The sequence below is a fragment of the Sorex fumeus genome, unplaced genomic scaffold (assembly GCF_029834395.1).
Source record: "Sorex fumeus unplaced genomic scaffold, SorFum_2.1 ptg000175l, whole genome shotgun sequence".
Taxonomy (NCBI): domain Eukaryota; kingdom Metazoa; phylum Chordata; class Mammalia; order Eulipotyphla; family Soricidae; genus Sorex; species Sorex fumeus.
Genome location: NW_026606232.1, coordinates 172,469 through 193,698, shown reverse-complemented (window position 1 = coordinate 193,698; position 21,230 = coordinate 172,469). Strand labels below are relative to the sequence as shown.

The 21,230-nt window shown below is 50.6% G+C and overlaps 1 protein-coding gene across 1 annotated transcript in view; it reads left to right on the top strand.

The window, feature by feature from the left end:
- The window catches only part of EXOC2 (exocyst complex component 2), a 154,403-nt gene that overhangs the window by 104,747 nt on the left and 28,426 nt on the right, over window positions 1-21,230 (top strand). Inside the window, exon 22 of the mRNA XM_056107765.1 lies at window positions 3,970-4,111. Within this exon, the coding sequence (XP_055963740.1) occupies window positions 3,970-4,111 (142 nt within the window). The remainder of the gene's footprint in view (window positions 1-3,969; window positions 4,112-21,230) is intronic.

Genomic DNA, 21,230 nt, shown 5'->3' with positions numbered 1-21,230 from the left:
CTTGTTGATCTATCCAGAAGTGATAAGGCGATGTTGAAGTCTCTGACCACTATTATGTTGCTAGTATTGTCCTCCTTAAAATCTGTTAGCAGTTGTTTTAAGTATTTAGCTGGTCTCTCACTAGGTATGTATGCATTTAAGTGTGATTTCTACCTGTTGTGTGTATCCCTTGATAAACAGAAAATGGCCTTCGCTGTCCCTTCTAATCCTCTTCAACCTGAAATCTATGTTGTCGGTTACTAGTATGGCCACCCCAGCCTTTTTGAGGGAGCTGTTTGCTTGCAGGATTGTTTTCTATCCTTTAACTTTGAGTCTGTGTTTGCTCTGACTGTTCAGATGAGTTTCTTATAGACAGCAGAATGTTGGTTTCAGTTTCTGGATCCATTTTGCTACTCTTTGTCTCTTGATTGGTGCATTTAGACCATTGACACTGAGAGAAATTATTGTCATGGGGTTTTGTGCCATCTTTCTGTAGGGTTGGTTGTGCTTATAAGTATTTTACTTCTTATCTTACAGCAGCCCCTTTAATCCTTCTTTTAGGTTTGGTTTTAAGTCTATGAAGTTCCTGAGCTGTTGCTTATTTATAAAATGGTGTATCATTCCATCGAGTTTGAGTGACAGTTTAGCTGGATAAAGTATTCTTGGTAAGGCGTTCATTTCATTGAGTTTTTTTTTTCACTATATCCCACCATTGTCTTTGGGCTTGGAGGGTTTCCTCTGATAGGTCTGCTGTAAATCTAAGGTGTGCCCCTTTGTATGTGATTTTCTTCTTTGACTTTGCTGCTTGCAGTACTGTGTCTCTGTCCATGGCATCCATCTTTCTGACTATGATATGCCGTGGAGTGTTTTTATTAGGGTCTCTTTTAGCTGGCACCCTTCTGGCTCTTTGGATCTGGATGTCTGCATTTTTTAACTCTGGGAACGTTTCAGCAATGATTTCTTTGACTGTGGCTTTTTCATTGGGGTTGCCTCCCAGTCCTTCTGATACTCCGATGATTCTAATATTTTTCCTCTTGGCGTCATCCCCTAGATCTTTGATTCACCTTAGAGCTATTTTGAGGTCTGTTCCCATTGTTTGTTGTTGTCTATATGATTTCTGTTGCTCATCTCCCAGCTCACTGATCCTGTCTTCGGCTGTAGTCATTCTACTGCCGAGGGCACCCACTGAGTTTTTAATTTCATCTACCGAATCCTTTATGTGTGACACTTCTTTTTGTAGCTTTTTTATTTCTGCTCTCATTTCTTTCTGTATTTTCTTGACTATCTGTTCCACTGTTTCTTTCATTTCTTCTTTTTAATTTTCTGGATGTCTGCTTCATTGATTCTTTGAGTAGTTCCTTGAACATCCTCAGCATTTCACCTCGGAATTCCTCATCGGAGAGAATGTATTTGTGGGTAACCCCTGTTGAGAATTCGGGACTCTTTTCTTTGTCCTCTCCTCATAGTGGAGACTTGCGCTGTTTCTTCATGCTGTTGTGGTTGTATAGAGGCAAAACCTTGAAGTTCACTAGTGCTGTTCCCTCTTATTGCAGGAAAGGATTTTGAATAAGGTCGGTCAATGGTGGTCACCCTTCTCCCCTTCTAGAATATGTCCTTCCTCTCAGACATTATTCTGTGGTTTATGATAGGGCTGGAGCAATAGCACAGCGGGTAGGGCGTTTGCCTTGCACGCGGCCAACATGGCCGACCCGAGTTCGATTCCTCCGCCCTTCTCGGAGAGCCCGGCAAGCTACCGAGAGTATTTGATATGCCAGACACAGTAACAACAAAGTCTCCAATGGAGACGTTACTGGGCCCGCTCGAGCAAATCGATGATCAATGGGAGGGCCTTTACTTTTTACTTTTATGATAGGCATCCAGTAAAGCGTTGGAGGAGGTGCACTTGTACAGCTTCTGGGGTCCACTGATCTTTTTTTGGAATGGATGTAGGCCGGTGGATTATTGTCCTACTGTGTTTGAGGCAGCCAGGACGTTTTCCACAGAATTAGGTCATGGTGGTTGGGATGTGAGTGGAGGGTGCTAGAAGTGGGAACTATAACTGTGGCACAGGTCTGGGTGGGGAAGGGGGCACCAACGCAGGTACAGACGTGTTGGGGGGTGGGGGCGGCGACTAGTTGGGCTGGTGCTCGCTGCAGAAGTGGAGGCAGGTGCCCCAGTCCGGGGTCCCAGCAGCGACAGTGCTTACTTTTAACTGTGCTTGGTGGGGGGGAGGGGTCACTCCTGGTGGTGCTGGCATATTGGGGATATGCCCCAATATACGATATTGGGGATCAAACCTGCGTCAGCCACACGCAAGGCAAATATCTTCATCCCTATATTTAATTTTTGTCAGGGAAAGGCAGAATACCATTTGATGTTAGTTACATGAGAAATCTTAAAAGCAAACGAATCAAGACAGCAGGTTGAATCTGCCGGTGGGGGGTGGGGGGTAGGGGGTCCAGCCAGGGCAAAATGGGGGACGGGGGTTAGGGACAGGGGAGGTACAAGCTTCTGTGTGTAATAGGATCAAGTCTTGAGATGTGCTTCATCCTGGCTGCAGTGAGTGGTGGTGGGTTCCGGGGCGGGGAGGAGGGGGAGCGTTGCTGAAAGCGCACGTCTCCATGGTCTACAGAGCGACGGTCCTTGGGGGCTGAGTATCCCCATTGCTCACACCCTCTCTGACTTATACTTATTTAGCCAGTCTTGTTCCAATGGCGTCTGCTACCCAGTGACGTCAGCCCCTTCTCACAAGCATCATGGACTTCACTTCTCCAGGCCTGAGAACTGTCTTTTATTATTATCTGGTGTTCGCTACTGTTGTCCCGCTTCTGTGTATTCTGAGAGCATTCTAATCGGTCTCGAAAAGACGGGGTTCTTTTCTGACAAGGAGGTGCTCTTGTACAGCTGTCTGGCTGTACAAGACACAGCACAGTGTCTGGCTCTCTTGGTTTCCTTTGCTTTTCTGACACTCGCGGGATAGTCTGACTGGAAACGGTGAGGGGACGTGCAACAGAGCATCCTCCTGGGGCTGGAAGGATGCTGCCACAGGCTGCGTGGAGACTCGGCGTGTGGAGACCAGGGTTCAATCCCCAGCACCACATGCCTGCACGGGGACCCCCCCCTTCCCCCCGCCAGCATGACCTCCGCCCCTGCCCCAGCCCTGCTTGGTAGTCTCAGAAACAGAAAACAAAACAGAATTCTGTTTCTTCATCTTTGGAAATCACCTCACTATGTGTGTTGCACACTGATTACTTACCGGCTCAGTTTACCCATCCGTAGTTTGTTAGGATTTTTGTCTCTTTTTCTTGTTTGGTTTGGGGGCCACATCCAGCAGTGCTCAGGGCTGACTCCCAATTCTGCACCCAGGAATTAATCCTGAAGGGGCTCAGGACACCATATGGGATGCCAGGGATCGAACACGGGTCAGTCGTAAGCAAGCCAAGCACCCTCCCCGCTGTGCTCTCGCCCTGGCCCGGGACGTGTGTCTGTCTGTTTATCAGAGTCGCCGCTTCCTCTGTTTCCCAGCTGAAACCCACCACCCAGTCCCTATAGCCCCATTCACGGTGTCTGGCTCTCTTGGTTTTCTTTGCTTTTCAGGGGCTCAGAGAAGCTCAGGGCTCATGCTGGAGACAGCTCCCACCCTGGGCGCCAGGTGGAGTCACAGACCAGCCTCTAGGCCCCCTAATGTCTCAGAGCTTCCCAGACTCGGGGTGCCACCCCCAACTTCTGGGTCATTGGGGTGCCAGTACCACCAGCTACTTCCTTATCAGGCTGGAGCAAACTCCTGCCACCAGGAAGGTCACCCTCGTGGGCTTCCAAGCCTTTGGGTAACGGGCGTTCCTTCTGGCCCGTGTGCCAGGGACAGCCCTCGCCACCGAGGGAGCACGCAGCCCAAGGCACATGTCTGTGGGATCCTTTTGGTGGCCCACGCTGTGTCCCAGCTTTCTGCACCCTCCGGAGAGTGAGAATCTCCTCTGTTCCCACCCACAGGTCAGCATGGCCTCCCTGAAGGAACTCGACCAGAAACTCTTTGAAAATTACATCGAGCTGAAAGCGGACCCCATCGTCGGCTCCCTGGAGCCCGGGATCTACGCTGGCTACTTCGACTGGAAGGACTGTCCCCCGCCGACCGGTGAGTGGCCATCCACAAGCCCCCGAGTGCCGCCTCAGGGGGTTCCCATAGAATGACCCACACGGGGCCAGCTGGGAGGGCACCGAACTTTCCTTTTTTTTTAAAAAAAAATTTATTGTTCATTATTTTTATTTGTTTAATAATTATTTTATAAAGTAGTTCACAATATTTGATTACATTTAATATTCGAACACCAATCCCTCCACCATGACACCTTCCCATCACCATGTTTCAGATGTTTCCATCCTTCAGGAATGGAATCCAGTGGCCCAGAGCAGAATCAAAATAATATATTTTGTATTGTTCCTTATGAAAAAAAAAAGTTGAAAATGCTCCCCAAAAAGTATCCTTAGAGGAAAGAGGGTGAAGATTGAAGATTGTTGTATTTCACCCAGGGGCCATTAAGCCCTTCTATAAGAGATCACTTACATGTTGTTAGAGGTTGAGCCTTGTGTGCTTTATTTATTTTTTTAATCTAAAAAAAATAAATACTCCCCTCTGAGCTTGGTTGCCTCCTACTTTAAGCTCCATCAAACGTGATGTGGTACTCCTGGAGGATGGGTAGGGTGTGTGGTATGAACATTCACGGCCACGTGGTCCAGGAATTAGGTTCACTTGTGGGTGACGCTCAGCCCGAGCGTGAGGACACCGAACTTTCTCCGCCTCGCTTGGCTGATTCTAGGGGCCTCGGACTGATGTTTCCCTGCGAGGAAGAGACCACATAAAAACTGTGTTTCTCACCTTTTTTCCGGCCGTGGCAACCCTGCTGACCTCCTATCCCTCCTGTGCGCACCCCCATTCTGCTGCGTGGCCCCCTGGCCTTACACAATTGCGCCCTGCATTTGTGCATTTTCACCCGAGGCCCCATCAGAGTATCCTGACAAGGGAGCCCGTGTGTCACGTGGATGGCGAGTGACCCGTCTGGGTTTGCTGCTGGTGGGGGCTCAAAGCTGAGTGCTCTTCCTTTCTCTCACAGTTCTCTCCCGTCGGCAGCGGGGTGAGTCTGCTCGTAACTTCGTAATAGCTTAAAGCCAGCCTGCGAGTAGCGTGGAATTCGGTCCCCCTCTCATTATTAATGCCATAATGACTGTTATTCTCAGATTCTCACAACCAAGCCCGGCCCCCGTTTAGTCACGCACGCTGGCTTCTTCCTCTGACACGCCTTGTTCCACGGGGACAATAGGCTGGCAGTGAGTGACAGTTCCCCGCCAGGCCCTTCTGACCAGCCTCCCAACACCCTTCATTAGGAAGCTGGCCCCTTCTCCGTAAGGACCAATCACGGGTGCCGGAAAGGTGAGCGCTGGAGGAAGATGCGTGGGAGTCGATTATTACAGTAATTTGGCAGCCAACGTGGAGCCGACCCAACACAGTATTATCTTTGGGACCGCACGCACGCACGCACGCGTCCCTTCCCTCACTTCAGACCGTGTATATGAATAGCCAACGATTGCTGGCTGCATTAAGGAGCTTTTTTTTTTTTTTAAGGAATCGAATCATTTCTTTGTGTGGAAAAGTGGTGTGGCATCCACAAAGCCACATCGTGTGTGAGTGTTTTTATATGGAAGTGGCTTCACCCAAAATTGGCCATGTCAGGTCAGACGGGTACTTTATCACGGCTGGTTCATGATCTCTTTTTAGAATGATGTTTGCTTTATCATTTCCCTTTTTTTTTTTTTTTTTTTTTTAGCTTTTTTGGGCTGGAGCAATAGGGCATTTGCCTTACATGCAGCCGATCTGGGTTCGATTCCTCTGCCCCTCTCAGAGAGCCCGGCAAACTACTGGGAGTATTCTGCCAAAGTCTGGCAAACTACCCGTGATGTATCCGATATGCCAAAAATAGTAACTACAAGTCCCACAATGGAGATGTTACTGGTGCCCGCTCGATAAAATCGATGAACAACCGGAGGACAGTGACAGCTTTTTGGTCATACCCAATGATGCACAGGGGCTCCTCCTGGCTCTGCACTCAGGAATAACTCCTGGCGGTGCTCAGGGGACCCTAGGGGATGCTGGGAATCGAACCTGGATCAGCTGCATGCAAGGCAAACGCCCTACCCACTGTGCTATCTTTCCAGCCCCCAGTGGACCCATGGTTGACTTAAAACCACGTAGTGGCCCTTCGGTCACCTTACAATTCTGGGCTTGCCTCTGCCCAGTGCCTTGGGGCCCGCTTACCTCACCCCTCACCACCGTACCCCACTGCCTCTGCCCCCACTGCCCCTTCCAACCCTCCAGACTTTCCGGAACCTTCCACCTGGGGGCCTCTCCCAGCTGTTCGGCGTGAGCCCGGTTCTCCGTAGCTGCCGCTCCATCTGCAGGCCTCGACCACCGCCTCCCCGTCAGCCCTCCAGCCTGGACATGTGGCGTGCTTCCCGGGACACGGGCTGGGGTCAGGGTTCTCCCAGGGAGGAGGGTTGCGTTTCTCCTGCCCAGTGAGTGGCGCCCGGGACCAGTCTGGCCCTGTGGTCCCTGCACGGGACCGTGCCTTGGGGGAGCTTCTCAGAACTCGGCCGAGGAGGTTGGCGTTTGTGCGTGCCGCCCCAAGCCGATAGGAAAGCAGGTGTTCTGGCCTTGGTGAGGTTTACAGGGCTGACGGAACAAACTGCAGCAAAACGGTCCTTCCCAGCTCGCCAGGCAGCAGCCCAGGGAAGGGCCTGGAGCTCTAAGCGCGGGCCCTGCCGCCTTTCAGACTGTCGGTGTTTCTGTGCTTGAGAAAGGCCATTTCGTGCTGGCACCGTCTCCCGAGTCGCTGGCCCCCACTAGCCCTTCTGTGGGGAAGCTGCTTCCGTGACTCTCGGGTCAGGGAGACCGTCCACCTCGTCCACCTTGAGTTCCCCGACAGACAGCCCACTCCGCCTCCTGCCTCTCCGGCTTTCGAGTCCACACTGTGCTTGGGAGCTGGCACCCGGCCCCTTATGACTCAGCCCTGGCCTCCTGCTCCCCCGGCTGGGAGGCTGCGGACACTCCACTGCTGCCTGGCTTTCCTCTCTTCTGCTTGGTTGTTTGGTTTTTTGTGTGTTATTTTGTTTTTTGGTTTGTACTTTTTTTGTGCGCAGGGGGCCACTCCAGAGGCTGCTCGTGGAATCCTGTGAATGCTGGGGACTAGGGCGAGTCTCAAGGCCCACTCCTGGCCCTGCTCCCCTCTTCCGGGATGGGGGCGCTGCCTCCCCCACCTCAGGGGGCCTGACCCTGCCTCAGTGTCCCCACGGGCCACGTCAGCTGCTGTGTTTCCCCGAGTCCCCTCACTATAGACGCGGGGAAGCGCCCATCAGACGCCTTCTGTTCCCCTTATTCCTCTCGCTCACTTCCTGAGGGCTCCTGGGGTGCTCCGGAAAGTGTGCTCTCCGGAAAGTGTGCTGATGTGAGCCCTAAGCGCCCTTCTCCCGCCTCTGACTCCCAGCTGTTCTCAGCAACTGCGCCTGGATGAACAAATAACGCACTAGCAGATCTGCCTAGATGTTGCCACCTGCCCTCCCTCCTCCCCAGAAAAGCACTTCAGTGCGCTGCACTGTCCTCCCGTTGTTCATCAGTTTGCTCGAGCGGGCCCAGTTACGTCTCCATTGTGAGGCTTGTTGTTACTGTGTTTGGCACATCAAATCCATCATGGAGAGATTGCCGGGCTCTCCGACGGGCGGAGGAATCGAACCCGGGTCGGCCCAGTCAGCCGCATGCAAGGCAAATGCCCTACCCGCTGTGCTACCACTCCAGCCCCCAAAAAGCACCTTTAAATAATAATAATAATCACTGTCACTGTCCTCCCATTGTTCATTGATTTGCTTGAGCGGGTCCAGTAACGTCTCCATTGTGAGTCTTATTGTTACTGTGTTTGGCAGATCGAATACGTCACGGGGAGCTTGCCAGGCTCTGCTGTGCAGGCGAGATACTCTCGGTAGCTTGCCGGGCTCTCCGAGCGGGGCAGAGGAATCGAACCCAGGTCGGTCTGGTCAGCTGCATGCAAGGCAAACGCCCTACCCACTGTGCTACCACTCCGGCTCCCAAAAAGCACCTTTAAATAATAATAATAATCACTGTCACTGTCCTCCCATTGTTCATTGATTTGCTTGAGCGGGTCCAGTAACGTCTCCATTGTGAGTCTTATTGTTACTGTGTTTGGCATATCGAATACGTCACGGGGAGCTTGCCAGGCTCTGCCGTGCGGGCGAGATACTCTCGGTAGCTTGCCAGGCTCTCCGAGAGGGGCAGAGGAATCGAACCCAGGTTGGCCTGGTCAGCCGCGTGCAAGGCAAACGCCCTACCCGCTGTGCTACCACTCCAGCCCCCAAAAAGTACCTTTAAATAATGATGACGATGATGATGATGACGATGATGATGGTGATGTGTATGCAGAAACAATTCAGGAGAACTTCCCTGAATTTAATCTCGCTCTCTGTGCCAGACTGTCTTAAGCCGTAGTGTGAGCTCCGACATCGTTCTTAAGCCGCTCAACCTTGGCTTGGGGTGTGCAGTCACTCAGGTGAGCCTGTGGGACCCGGAACAGTCACAGGCTCGTGCCCGGGTTTGCCATGCTAGGGTGGGCGCAGAGAACTGAGCCCTGCGCTGAGCCTGCCCTGAAGGCTGAGAAGCTGAGCAGCCCGACATGAGGGGCGGAAATGAGGTGCCGTGCTCGGGGCTGCCCTCCCCGGCCGGCAGCCAGCGCCCAGCCATGCACAGGGGCGACCCACACCTGAGGAGCTGTTCCGGGCGGTGCCAGGGCTCGAACCCGGGCCTCCTACATGAGTTCTCTGTCTGGGCCCCCGACTTGGAGCTTCTCCTGTCTGGCACCCAGTGGCAGAACCCCAATGGCCTCCACACAGGCCCTCCACATGGGCTTGCTCACCGCAGGGCCAGAGAAAAAGGCCGAGTCCTCACCTGCCCTGGGGTCCACCCTGCAGGGACCACCTGCAGAGACCACCTGTAGAGACCACCCTGCAGAGACCACCTGCAGTGACCACCCTGCAGAGATCACCTGCAGAGACTACCCTTCAGGGACCACCTGCAGAGATCATCTGCAGAGACCACCCTGCAGAGACCACCCAACAGAGACCATCTGCAGAGACCACCCTACAGAGACCACCTGCAGGGACCACCCTGCAGAGACCACCTGCAGGGACCACCTGCAGAGACCACCCTGTAGAAACCACACTGCAGAGACCACCCTACAGAGACCACCTGCAGGGGCCACCTGCAGAGACTACCCTTCAGGGACCACCTGCAGAGATCATCTGCAGAGACAACCCTGCAGAGACCACTCTGTAGAGACCACCTGCAGAAACCACCTGCAGAGACCACCTGCAGAGACCACCCTGCAGAGACCACCCAACAGAGACCATCTGCAGAGACCACCCTGTAGAAACCACACTGCAGAGACCACCCTACAGAGACCACCTGCAGAGACCACCTGCAGTGACCACCCTGCAGAGACCACCTGCAGAGACTACCCTTCAGGGACCACCTGCAGAGATCATCTGCAGAGACAACCCTGCAGAGACCACTCTGTAGAGACCACTTGCAGAGACCACCTGCAGAGACCACCTTGCAGAGACCACCCAACAGAGACCACCTGCAGAGACCACCCTGCAGAGACCACCTGCAAGGACCACCTGCAGAGACCACCCTGTAGAAACCACACTGCAGAGACCACCCTACAGAGACCACCTGCAGGGGCCACCTGCAGAGACCACCTGCAGAGACCACCCTGCAGAGACCACCTGAAGGGACCACCCTGTAGAGACTACCTGCAGAGACCACCCTGCAGAGACCACCCTACAGAGACCACCTGCAGAGACTACCCTTCAGGGACCACCTGCAGCGACCACCCTGCAGAGACCACCCTGCAGTTCTGGCTCTGGGGACACGACGTGACCCGGGGCCTGTGTGCAGAGGGCCTGTGAGAGGAATAGGGAGTTAGCGGGGTCGGGCCACTGTGTCTCCAGGTCCCACTGAGAGAGAGCCGGGGCTCCCCTCAGCAAGCCACCCCGAGCCCTCTCTCCGGTCCCCAACTCGTCCCAGCAGTGCGCCTGAGCCCCGGCAAGATGCGGGTGTGAGGGAGGACTCAGTCCAAACTGGTGAGGCTTCCAGTCTTAGTCCAGCCAGTGGCCTCCGTGCGCTTCACTGGGCCACAGCAGTGCTCTGCCGGTTGAACGGCAGACGTGGCCATTGGGTTTTTGATTTTTCCAAATGACAGATTTTTTTTTCCCCGAAGAAGAAAGTTTTCTCCTGAGCACGTCAGCTCTGGCCTCCCAGTGCCGGCGGTTGGTTGAGTGGACTTAGGCTGGCAGGGACACATGGGGCTGGCCACTGCTCCCTTCCCCGCTGAGCTCTGTCGCCTGTGAGGTTTCAATTTCACCATCACCCCCTGAACCTCGGCTGACAGAGTCATAAGGCGATCCTGGTTCAGGTCGACTTCAGCAGACGCCTCGGGTTAAGCGAGCAGTCAAAATGGTTTCACCGAGGACTCCCTCAGAATAGTTTCAACAGAGAAGCTTTCTGCCCTTGTCTTTGCTGTTTTGGCAAATCATCTAGGTACCTGGTGACTTGTTGCTATAGTTAGCGATCCTTTTCGCTTCTGACACTGTATGCAGTTGATTGTCTTTAAGGAAAAAAAAAAAGTCCAGTTGATTAATTTCATGATTCAAGTAGAGATATCCGTTAAAGCCAGAGTAATGCATTTTTAGCCTGACCGTTGGGTATTTAAATTGTTGCTGCCTCTTTATTTGTGTATATGTCAGTAGAGATTTTTCTGGTTAGTTCTGAGTCACCTAACTGACTGTTCTTAGTGATTGAACTCAGTTATCCGCGGATGGCAAGAGCTTTGATGGGATTTTTTTAGCTTAAGTAAGAATGTCAATGGGCTGTATCAATAAATATACACGGAATGCACATCTTTAAGGCATTTAAGGCACCTGGGGTGTAGGTCAGTCATCATGTGTGAGGCCCTGGGGCCAACCCCTGGCACCACAAATGATAATAATAACCATCAGAATCACTGTCACTGTCCTCTCATTGTTCATCGATTTGCTCGAGCGGGCCCAGTAACGTCTCCATTGTGACAATTGTTACTGTGTTTGGCATATCGAATACGTCACGGGGAGCTTGCCAGGCTCTGCCGTGCGGGCGAGATACTCTTGGTAGCTTGCTGGGCTCTCCGAGAGGGGCGGAGGAATCAAAAACCATCAGAACAGCAATAATAAATAATAGCATGTAGTAAATATTAAAGATAACCTTTAAAATAAATCTTTCCTGGGGCTTGACAGAGAGTACATGTCGGGTGCTAGCCTTGCCCCCTGTAACCTTGGCCTCATCTCCAACACCACCTGTCGCCCTCCAAGCCCCCCCCCGCCCCGAACCCTTCCCTGAGCACAGAGCCAGGAGTACTTCCTGATCCCAGCTGGGTGTAGCGCAAAAACAAGCAAACAAAATCTTACCTTAAATATCGATTCTAGGGGCCCTAGCAATAGCACAGCGGGTAGGGCATTTGTCTTGCATGTGGCCGACCCGGGTTCGATTCCCAGCATCCCATAGGGTCCCCCCGAGCACTGCCAGGAGTCATTCCTGAGTGCAAAGCCAGGAGGAACCCCTGAACATTGCCGGCGTGACCCAAAAAGGAAAAAAAAAATCGGTCCTAATGCTGTTTTTCTAACTGGAAATCATAGGAATCGGATATATATATATTTATCGCTTAAAGGCGAAGTTAAACGTTATCACGCTTTACATAGGTTAAGTCCTTACTGATCTGTTATTCAAAACCCTTTGATGTTAATTATAGTCATTGAAATGATGTGGGGAAGGGAAGCTCCTCAGGTGACTCAGGGTGTGAGTAAGTCGGTGCCGTTCTGAAAGGACAGTAGCAGAAGCACGAGGCGTCCGTTGCTTCTGGGATGGAGCGCGTAGACGGAGCAGAATAGCGCCCCGTGGGTCAGTCACTGGCCGCGTCGTGGAGCCTGTGGGTTAAGCGAGTTCTTCCTCCACGAGGAAGGTCTTGGGTGTCTGTCGGGAGTGCCCTTGAAAGGCTGAAGAGAGAGGAAGCGCGAATCTGAAATTACAGGCGAACGTAAACACAGCTCTCCTTTGCTTCGTCTGCTCAAGAGAATTTCAGTTTTATTTGGGGGAAATCTCTGTTCTGACAATCTGTCTTGAGAGACATTTTCACTCTCTGGACCTTACAGAAAGGGGCGGTTGCTTAATTATCTCACACATCTCATAACTTGAGATATGTCACAGCTCGGGCAGTTTATCTCATTTCTGGAGAAGAGTGGGGTCGGAAGAATGGAGATAAGGAAAACAAGTATCTTTTCTTTGATTTTCTCAAGTGGAAAGCTCTCTACCTCACAGCTTGATAGTGCTTCTTGAGAAAGTTGATTGTTGACACGTGTGTGTTCCCTTATAAAATGATAAATTGTGCAATGCACATGTATGTGTGCACATCTTATGCGTGTATACATATATTTATTTCACTGTGTATTACTATGTCACATATGGAACATGTTCTGTGACCGGGCAGAGGTTTACCCAGTTGATTGGTTACAAAGCACCTCAAGAAGTAAGTGACATAGCACAGCGGTAGGGCGTTTGCCTTGCGCGCAGCCAGCCCGGCCGAGCCAGGTTTGATTCCTCGGCCCCTCTGGACAGCCTGGCAAGCTACTGAGAGTATTCAATATGCCAAACACGGTAACAAGAAGTCTCATAATGGAGACGTTACTGGGCCTGCTCGAGCAAATCGATGAGCAACGGGAGGACAGTGTGTTGTTTACAAAATGAAAATTTGATGGATAAGGTGGCAATATTGAGTACGGAAGAGTTGACCTACCTGGGGTCCCATCACGGGAAGTGGTGAAGCCAGCGTTTAGTCCCCAAGTTCAGGAGGTTGGATCTGATAGCATTAAGCTCTGAGGTCAGACAGACGCTGAGCATCTCTGTTCAAGGCAGGTCAATCGGGAGGAGACTACGCAGGTTCTGACGGTCACAAAAGAACCAAAATGGTCCATTTACATACAAGGATTCTAAAACACCCTCAGACACAAAAAATGTAAATTAAAATATCACTGTGGCCTCATTTTTAAGCAACTCTTCAGATTGTCAGTGTTGAAAGAGCTGAGTAATACCTATTTTTTCTGGCAAAGGTGCAGAGAAAACTGTCTCCTCTTTGTAGGCGTGGAAATTGGGAAATATTCCATAAGTACACAGGCAATTGTACATCCATTGTTTAGAAATTACATTTCTTAGAATTCTCCTTAAGGAAGAGATCCCACAAGGAAGCACGGAGGTGCTGATGGTGATGCTTATGAAAACATGTCTAGATAAGCAAAATAGAACAAAACCAAAGTGCCCAGTAGTTTTTCCATTAAATAAATTATATCCAAACAAATGAATGAGGTTTTATGCACACACAGCGATAGCGTTGCTAGATTTGGTGGCCGAGGGTGGGGGGCCGGTGGATGGAATGTGTTTGTTCTTTAATTTTTTTCAAGAGACCTCCTTCACAATTGCCCGTGTCATGGACAAACAGACATCGGTAACAGGAAGAAAGAGAATCTGAGGAAATGGTCATGTTCTACTTTAGAAGTTGGTGTTCCTTGAGCAGGGGTGAGGAGGACAGATTTATTTTGGAAAAGAAACTCATCTTCCGAAAGCAGCGTGAAGACTCCCTGGAGGCAGCCTCTGGAGAAAGGAGCCCTTGAAGCCCCACTGAGTGGGTTTTTTTCTGCGTCTGTCCCAGGTCCCCTCAGCGGCTTTCCTGGCCGGGTCGTGCAGGGGGACAGGTGTAGGGGAGGTTGGATAGAGCCCCGAGAAGTGACCTGGCCGCACCTGACGAGCATTTCCCTCCAAATGGGCATTTGTCACACTTGCTGCAGAGCTCTGTGACCCGGATGTTGCTAGACACACTCGGTTGAAGATGAAGGCCAGGGAACTGCCTTCCCGAGAAGGAATCGAGGCCCTCTCAGCTGTTTAGAAATCCACGGGAAGACACGTGATTGTCGTCACTGTCCCTCCCCGTCCATCCAGGCTCAATGGCACCTGTGAGTGGAACAAGGGGCAGACCCCCATGGAGCGCAGGACAGACCCCCTGGGACGGACACTGCTCAGTGCCGAGTGGGCAGGGGCAGGTGGTCCACAGAGAGACCGATCATGTGTCAGCACGCTCCTGGCTGGGTCGGAGAGGTCCTGCCCACTCCCATCCCCACCAGGCCCTGAACACACCTTGGAAGAGAAGCCACGCCCGTTGGGCGTGCACTTCTCAACCCAGTGAAACTTGATGTTCCTGACCTTTCCTTCATTTCAGGTCTTGTTCCAAGGATTTAGGTAAACTTTATTTTTTGTTTTTTTGTTTTGGGCCCTTTGGGTCACACCCAGTGATGCCCAGAGTTGTTCCTGGCTCTGCACTCAGGAATTATTCCTGGTGGTGCTCGGGGGACCAGATGGGATTCTGGGGATCGAACCCCGGGCCAGCCGTGTACAAGGCAAACATCAGCTGTGCAGCCTTTTTTTTTTTTTTTTTTTTTTTTTGCTTTTTGAGTCACGCCCAGCGATGCACAGGGGTTACTCCTGGCTCATGCACTCAGGAATCACTCCTGGCGGTGCTCGGGGACCATATGGGATTCTGGGAATTGAACCCAGGTCAGCCGCGTGAAGGCAAACGCCCTACCAGCTGTGCTATCGCTCCAGCCCAGCTGTACAGTCTTATGCCTGAGTCGTTTCATGATTACTGCCCCCTGACCCCCACCCCATCCACACCAGTACCAAATACTGCCTTTAAAAATTAACACTGGGGGCTGGAGCGATAGCACAGTGGTTAGGGCATTTGCCTTACACGTGACCGACCCGGGTTTGATTCTCAGCATCTCATATGGTTCCCTGAGCACTGCCAGGAGTAATTCCTGAGCACAGAGCCAGGAGTAACCCCTGTGCATTGCCAGGTGTGACCCAAAAAGCAAAACAAAACAAAAAAAAAATTAACACTGTATGGAGAACATTAAGATAGCAAAACGCCCTGGAAAATACAGCCAATATCTTTCCATTCTAGACAGTACCTTCTTCTAAAGGCATTTAGAAAGTTGCATTTTGATCATAAATGTTAGCATTTATCACCAATAATATTTTATGGGTTTTTTTTTTTTGAGGAAGAATTGCATTATAGCATTATGTAAGCTGCATTATCCCAAGTGTGCATTATCGTAAATCAGCACATGTGTGGTGTGGACGGCATTCAGTTCTCCACTTAAAGTCAAATTCTGTCTCCCACCTCACAGCGGACCAAGATTTTTTTTTTTCTTTTTGGGTCACACCTGGCAAGGCTCAAGGGTTATTCCTGTCTCTGCACTCAGAAAGTACTCCTGGCGGTGCTCGGCAGACCAAATGGGATGCTGAGAATCAAACCTGGGTTGGCTACGTGCAAGGCAAACACCCTCCCCGCTGTGCTGTCGCTCCAGCCCCAACCGAGATTTTTTTGAGGAACTAAAATGTACTTTGTGTGCTGGCCACAGGGAATGGTACATCCATTGCCCTGTTTCGATGCTGTCGAAGTTGAATTTCCAGACTTGGAACTAATTGTGTTGAGAGTGCTGGGACACCCCCCCCACACACACACACACACCCTAAGGAGAGGAGGCTAGTCTGGTCATCTGTATACTTTTGTGCTCAGAGTAAAAATATTTCTTTTGGGTAACACTGCAGCATGGTAGCACTGTCCTCCCGTTGTTCATCGATTTGTTCCAGCGGGCACCAGTAAGGTCTCCACTGTGAGACTTGTTGTTACTGTTTTTCTTTTGTGTGTGGAGTACTTTTTGTTCACAACTTGAGAAAACATCTTACCGTTGGTTGTATACGTGGCTGAGTGTTTCTAAGTCAGTCAGTGTTCCGACATCCAAGTTTAAAACGTAGAGAGAGTCGGATGGCGGATGAAGTGGACGGTTCTCTGCACCATCAGGCGAGCCTGCCTCTACCCTCCAGTCCCTCAGCCTCCCTGTCTCCCGCCCTGCCCCCAGCTGGACACACCCCCTCCTGGGGTGGTGCCGCACCCCTTTCTTCCCTGCCCTACCCCAGCAGCCCCACCCAGCAGCCCCTCCCCTGCACAGGAACTTGGCGCCCTGAGGCCCTGAGCATCTTTCCAGAGGACCCACCTCCTGGATCTCCTTCCTCTTCTCACATCCCGCTGCCTTGCTTTCTGAACCTCTCATCAGGAGCTCACCCCTCTCCTCGCGGGGGGCAGGGAGGCAGCTTTGGCGTGGGGTGCACCGGCCCCTCTGGGCTCTGCTTGCTGGTGCGGAGCCCATGCCGGGTGTTGGCATGGAGGCCCGTGCCAGGAGCTTCCTCTTTAGTGGTGCCCCTTCAGGGCCCAGGTCCATAATCCACAGGGTCAAATCTGGGTGTTCTTGGTTGGACATTGCCTGTTCGTCTAGGGACTGTGTGCGGGGTGAGAGACGGCAGACTGAAACCATAGCTCACAGTACTCGGGGGCTGCTCCTGGCTGGAAGATTGGTGGGGTTTGGGAGGCCACAATGTGGTACCCGGGATTCAACCCAGGCCTGACCTCCAGTCCTATCTCTCTGGCCCTTACCGGACACTTCAGAAAATCTATTGCATCTCAGTATTTTAGCAGATTCTCTCTCATAGCCAAACATCTTGGTGGTGGAATGGTTTGGCACTTGAAGGCTTCTGCTTTTGATCAGAACAAATGCCAACCGAGTAAACTCATGTCATCTTTGAAGACAGGCATCAAACTAACCTTTTCTTGGTCTGGACTCTGAAAGAATCCTTCTAGTGCTGGGATCACCTTTTCCGAATTCCAAGAAAAGATGTATGAAGAGGTAGCATTGAAAGAAAACTTATGTTGGATCTCTAAGAGAAAAGCAATCTTACATTTTCTGAAGAAGGATGGTTCTAGCGAATCTCAGCTCTTTGTAAGTCACTGTGGCACTCATCAACCTCACCTTGGTGTTCCAGCCCTTTTCCTCTTAAGGCAGTTTAATGTATTAGAGTCAGCACTATTTAAAACCATTTGTCCAGTGTTTTGGACATTTGGTTATAATTTCTGTGTCTGCCAAGCATTTTTCAATAAAGCTCAACTTTGGCTCTAATGATCTTCAATGTGAAATTTATTAACCTTGAGATGACCTGCAGCCGACATATTTTCTCCATTGCATGCCTTATCTGTTCAACTATTTATTTTATTTTTTTTTAAATTGATAACTGTGAACATTGCTCTGTGGCATCAGGGTAAACGCGCCAACTGTTGTGTAAATAAATAGTCTAGGCCATTTTTTGTGTCTTAAGCTTTTCTCTTAGGCATATATTAAAACACAACAGTGAAATGAATCCTGGTTGACCTGTTGGCTGGCTTCGGAATTGTGATTTCATGGCCTATCTGGTTTTATCTGTTCCCTTCTGCCCCCACCACCACTGGGATATATTATTTTGAAGTAAATTCCAGACATTAGATCATTTCAGCCAAATGCAGATCAGATAAGGGCTGATTTTAAAAAAAAAATAACAGAAGAAGAGAAGAAAGAAACAGAAATGCTATCACCACACTTTTGTTATCAGATCTGGAAAAAGTGAACAATTCCTTAATCGCATCAAGTATCCAGTCACTGTCCAAAATTCCCTAAAAACGTTGAGTTTGTTCATATTGGGATTCAAGGAGGAATCCATGTTACTTTTGGTTGAGATGCCTTGTTCGGTTTTGTTTGTTTGTTTGATTTCTCCTTGGTCTCCTTCATTGGCCTGTTGATGGATCACTCAGGCAATTTATTCTGTAGCTGTTCTCACCTGGATTTTTCCAACTGTCTCTTCTATGTCCTCTCTCAAATCCAGTCTCCACAGATTTGTGGAGAATGAAGAAGTCTTTAGTTTTAGGTTTGGTTATGCTTTCGTTTTGTATACTTTTTGCCAGGGCATATACATGGCATTTTTTGTGCTGCTAAGATGATGTTAAACTTCAGTCAGTAGATTGAAAATTGAATTCAAATGTTACCAGCTGGATTCAACCGTTGAGGTCTTTTTTTGGGGGGGGGGGGTCACACCCAGCGATGCTTAGGGTTTACTCCTGGCTTTGCACTCAGGAATTACTCCTGACAGTGCTGGGGGACCATATGGGATGCTGGGAATCAAACCCGGGTCAGCTTCATGCAAGGCAAATGCCCTCCCCGCTGTACTATCGCTCCAGCCCCATCAACCTTTGGAGGTCTTCACTGACTTTTTTTTTCTGTCTTAACTCTACCCATTACATTCGGTAGCCTGCCAGTTTGTCCAAAGTAGGAATGAGATAATAAGATACAGGCTACCGAATGTAACCTGCCCACACGGCAGAGTCTGGTAAACTCCCCGTGGCGTACCCAATATGCCAAATACCAGTAACAATGATGGGTCTCATTCTCCTAACCCTGAAAGAGCCTTGGATATGGCACTTTTTAAAAAATCTCAGGGTTAGGATGAAGGAGACGTTACTGGGGCCTGCTCGAGGCAATCGACGAACAGCAGGATGGTCGTGATCGTGAACTCTACCCATAATCCTTGCAGTAATCCACTCTTTGCTTTGGGACTGCAAACTAAAGGAGGCTGGCCGGAACACTAAATAAAGAAATGAAGCATCGTAGCCGTTATTGGTCGCTGTGAAGCACAGCTCCGGCAGGAAAGACAAGAGACAGTTCTCAGCCCATTCTCCTCCTTTGGCAGTTTTCAGAATGAGATGGTCCCCGAACATTTTAAAAAGGGGAACAGAAGATACTTTCACTTTTTCCATTGACTGTATCAATTTGTAGTTTGGGCATATGCCATGAACCTCAACTCAGTATTAGAACAGCTCTTGCTTTTCTTGGTGATGGAACTGGGCCTTCCTTGTCTGCTGGGGGAGACCCCTGCTCCCCTCCTCCCAATCCCGTCCCAGTGTTTCTGCGACCCAGAGGCGGATGCAGACCCCAGAAGGGAAGGAAACCATGGGACCGAGGGAAAGTTTTCTCTCAGGGTCCCTCACTGTCCTTTTCTCTCCTGACCCTGCAAGGCTGCCCTCGTTGTCCCTCACTCTCCTTCACTCACCCCCAAGTCCCTTCCCTTCTGGGTCCTGTGCTCTAGCGACACCAGAGGTTCTGTCCAAGTGGGCCCTGACCATGGCCACCAGGAGGTCACTTTAGCTCCATTGGGATTCTCCTTCTGCACAAACAGCGGGGCTTGTGATCTCCCGCCCCTGAGCGCCAGCGATTCGCACATTTTCCTGGAGCACCTTGTCAGCGTTTGGGTGGGGGGCAGTGCCTTGGGAGCGTCTGGCAAGGAGACGATTCTCAAGGATTCGTCTAACCTGGAAGCGAACCTGTGATCATTCTGACCCGTATTCCTAGCGGCTCCTAACCCGCACCACCGTGTTCGACTTGGGCCTCTTGATGCATTTTAAGCCTCCACAAAGGGTGCAAAGGTACTTTGCTAGGTTGTCCCCCAGTTTCACAGAACCTAAGGGATCAGTTACAGTGACATGAGAGCAACTGGACTGACAGGGTGGCTCAACCTGGCAGAGTTATTGAAGCAGATACCTAAGGATGGCGTGTGTGTGTGTGTGTGTAAGTTTGTGTAAGCAGATACCTAAAGACCTAAGCATGGTGTGTGTGTGTGTGTGTGTGTGTGTGTGTGTGTGTGTGTGTGATTTCGCGTAAGCAAATACCTAAAGGTCTAAAAACCATGTGTGGGTCAGTGTATGTGCACATAAGGTTGTGTAACTAGATACCTAAAGACCTAAAAATGGTATGTGTTTGTGTGAGTTTGTGTAAGCAGTTACCTAAAGACCTAAAGATAGTGTGTGTGTGTGTGTGTGTGTGTAAGCAGATACCTGAAGACCTAAAGGTGGTGTGTGTGTTTGTGTGTGTGTGTGTGTGTGTGTGTGTGTAAGGTTGTGTAAGCAGTCACCTAAAGACCTACAGAGCGCATTTATCTTGGTGTCCTTTCTTTGGACATCCACTTTCATCAGATTCTGCCGGGGAACTGCCATCTGCTCCGCCCGCCCTCTCCCACACCTCCCGGGTCAACTGGCTCCTCCCTTGGGTCTTCACTGGGTCAGGGCAGGCCTCTGGAGTGGTTCCACCGTCCTGGGAGACAGTAGGTCCAAAGCAGCTGTGGGAAATAAGGAATTGAAAGGCCCTGTCCGGAAGGGTCGATGTTCGGAGAATTAGTCTCTGCTTTCTCCTCCAGACTAGAGACCTCACCTACCTTTTGAAATTTCGCTTGCATGTTACCTAATTTTTATGCTTGATTTTCTTCCTGATGATCGGCCTGGGGGAAGGAGCGAGCAGAGTAAGAGGGCGTCTGGGTTCCTGGTTACTGACTTCGGGCCAGTGAAAGTGCTTTCCCAGCCCTGGCAAGCCTGTATTTCCCGTGGTCTGTCTATGTCCCACAGCTACGTCGATGAAAGTGTTTCTGATACAGCGGGGGATGGCCTTGTGGAACCCAACACCACTCAGAGGCTTTCTCGTCAGAAAGAGAGAGAGAGGAACATTGGGAAATGTCAGTCTAGACCTAAGCCTCGCTGTGGATTCTCCTGTCAGGGTTTTGGAGACCACGGGTGCCGGATCTTGCCCTCTGACACCAGCTTGGGGGACAGTAGGTTCAAAGAAGGCCTCTTGGGAGTATCCTCCCAACACCTTTATTTGGTGTTCCCTTCTCTATCTGAGCATGCTGAAAGTAGACTATATATCAAACATGATTGTCACCCATTGCCTCTTTTGCAAACCACAACACCCAATAAGAGAGAGAGAACAAAAGGGAATACCCTGTCACAGAGGCAGGGTAGGATGGGGGGGATGGGGGGTGGGAGGGATACTGGGATCCGTGGTGGTAGGAAATGGGCACTGTGGAGGGATAGGTATTTGATCATTGTATAATTGAAACCCAAGCACAAAAATTTGTAAGTCTGCAACTGTACCTCATGATGTCTCACTAATAAAAATTAAAAAAAAAAAACAAAAACAAAAACAATGAAGGCCTCTTGTCTCCCAGGAAGGGCTGGGCTAGTCACTTCAGCCCCAGTGCTCCTGAGAAAGTGCTGGGAGCAGCAGACTCTGCCCTGGGCCTGCAGATGGTGCGCGAACCACCACCTGTGGCCCTTGATCTCTAAAGAATGTGAGGAGAGAGCCAGCTGGTC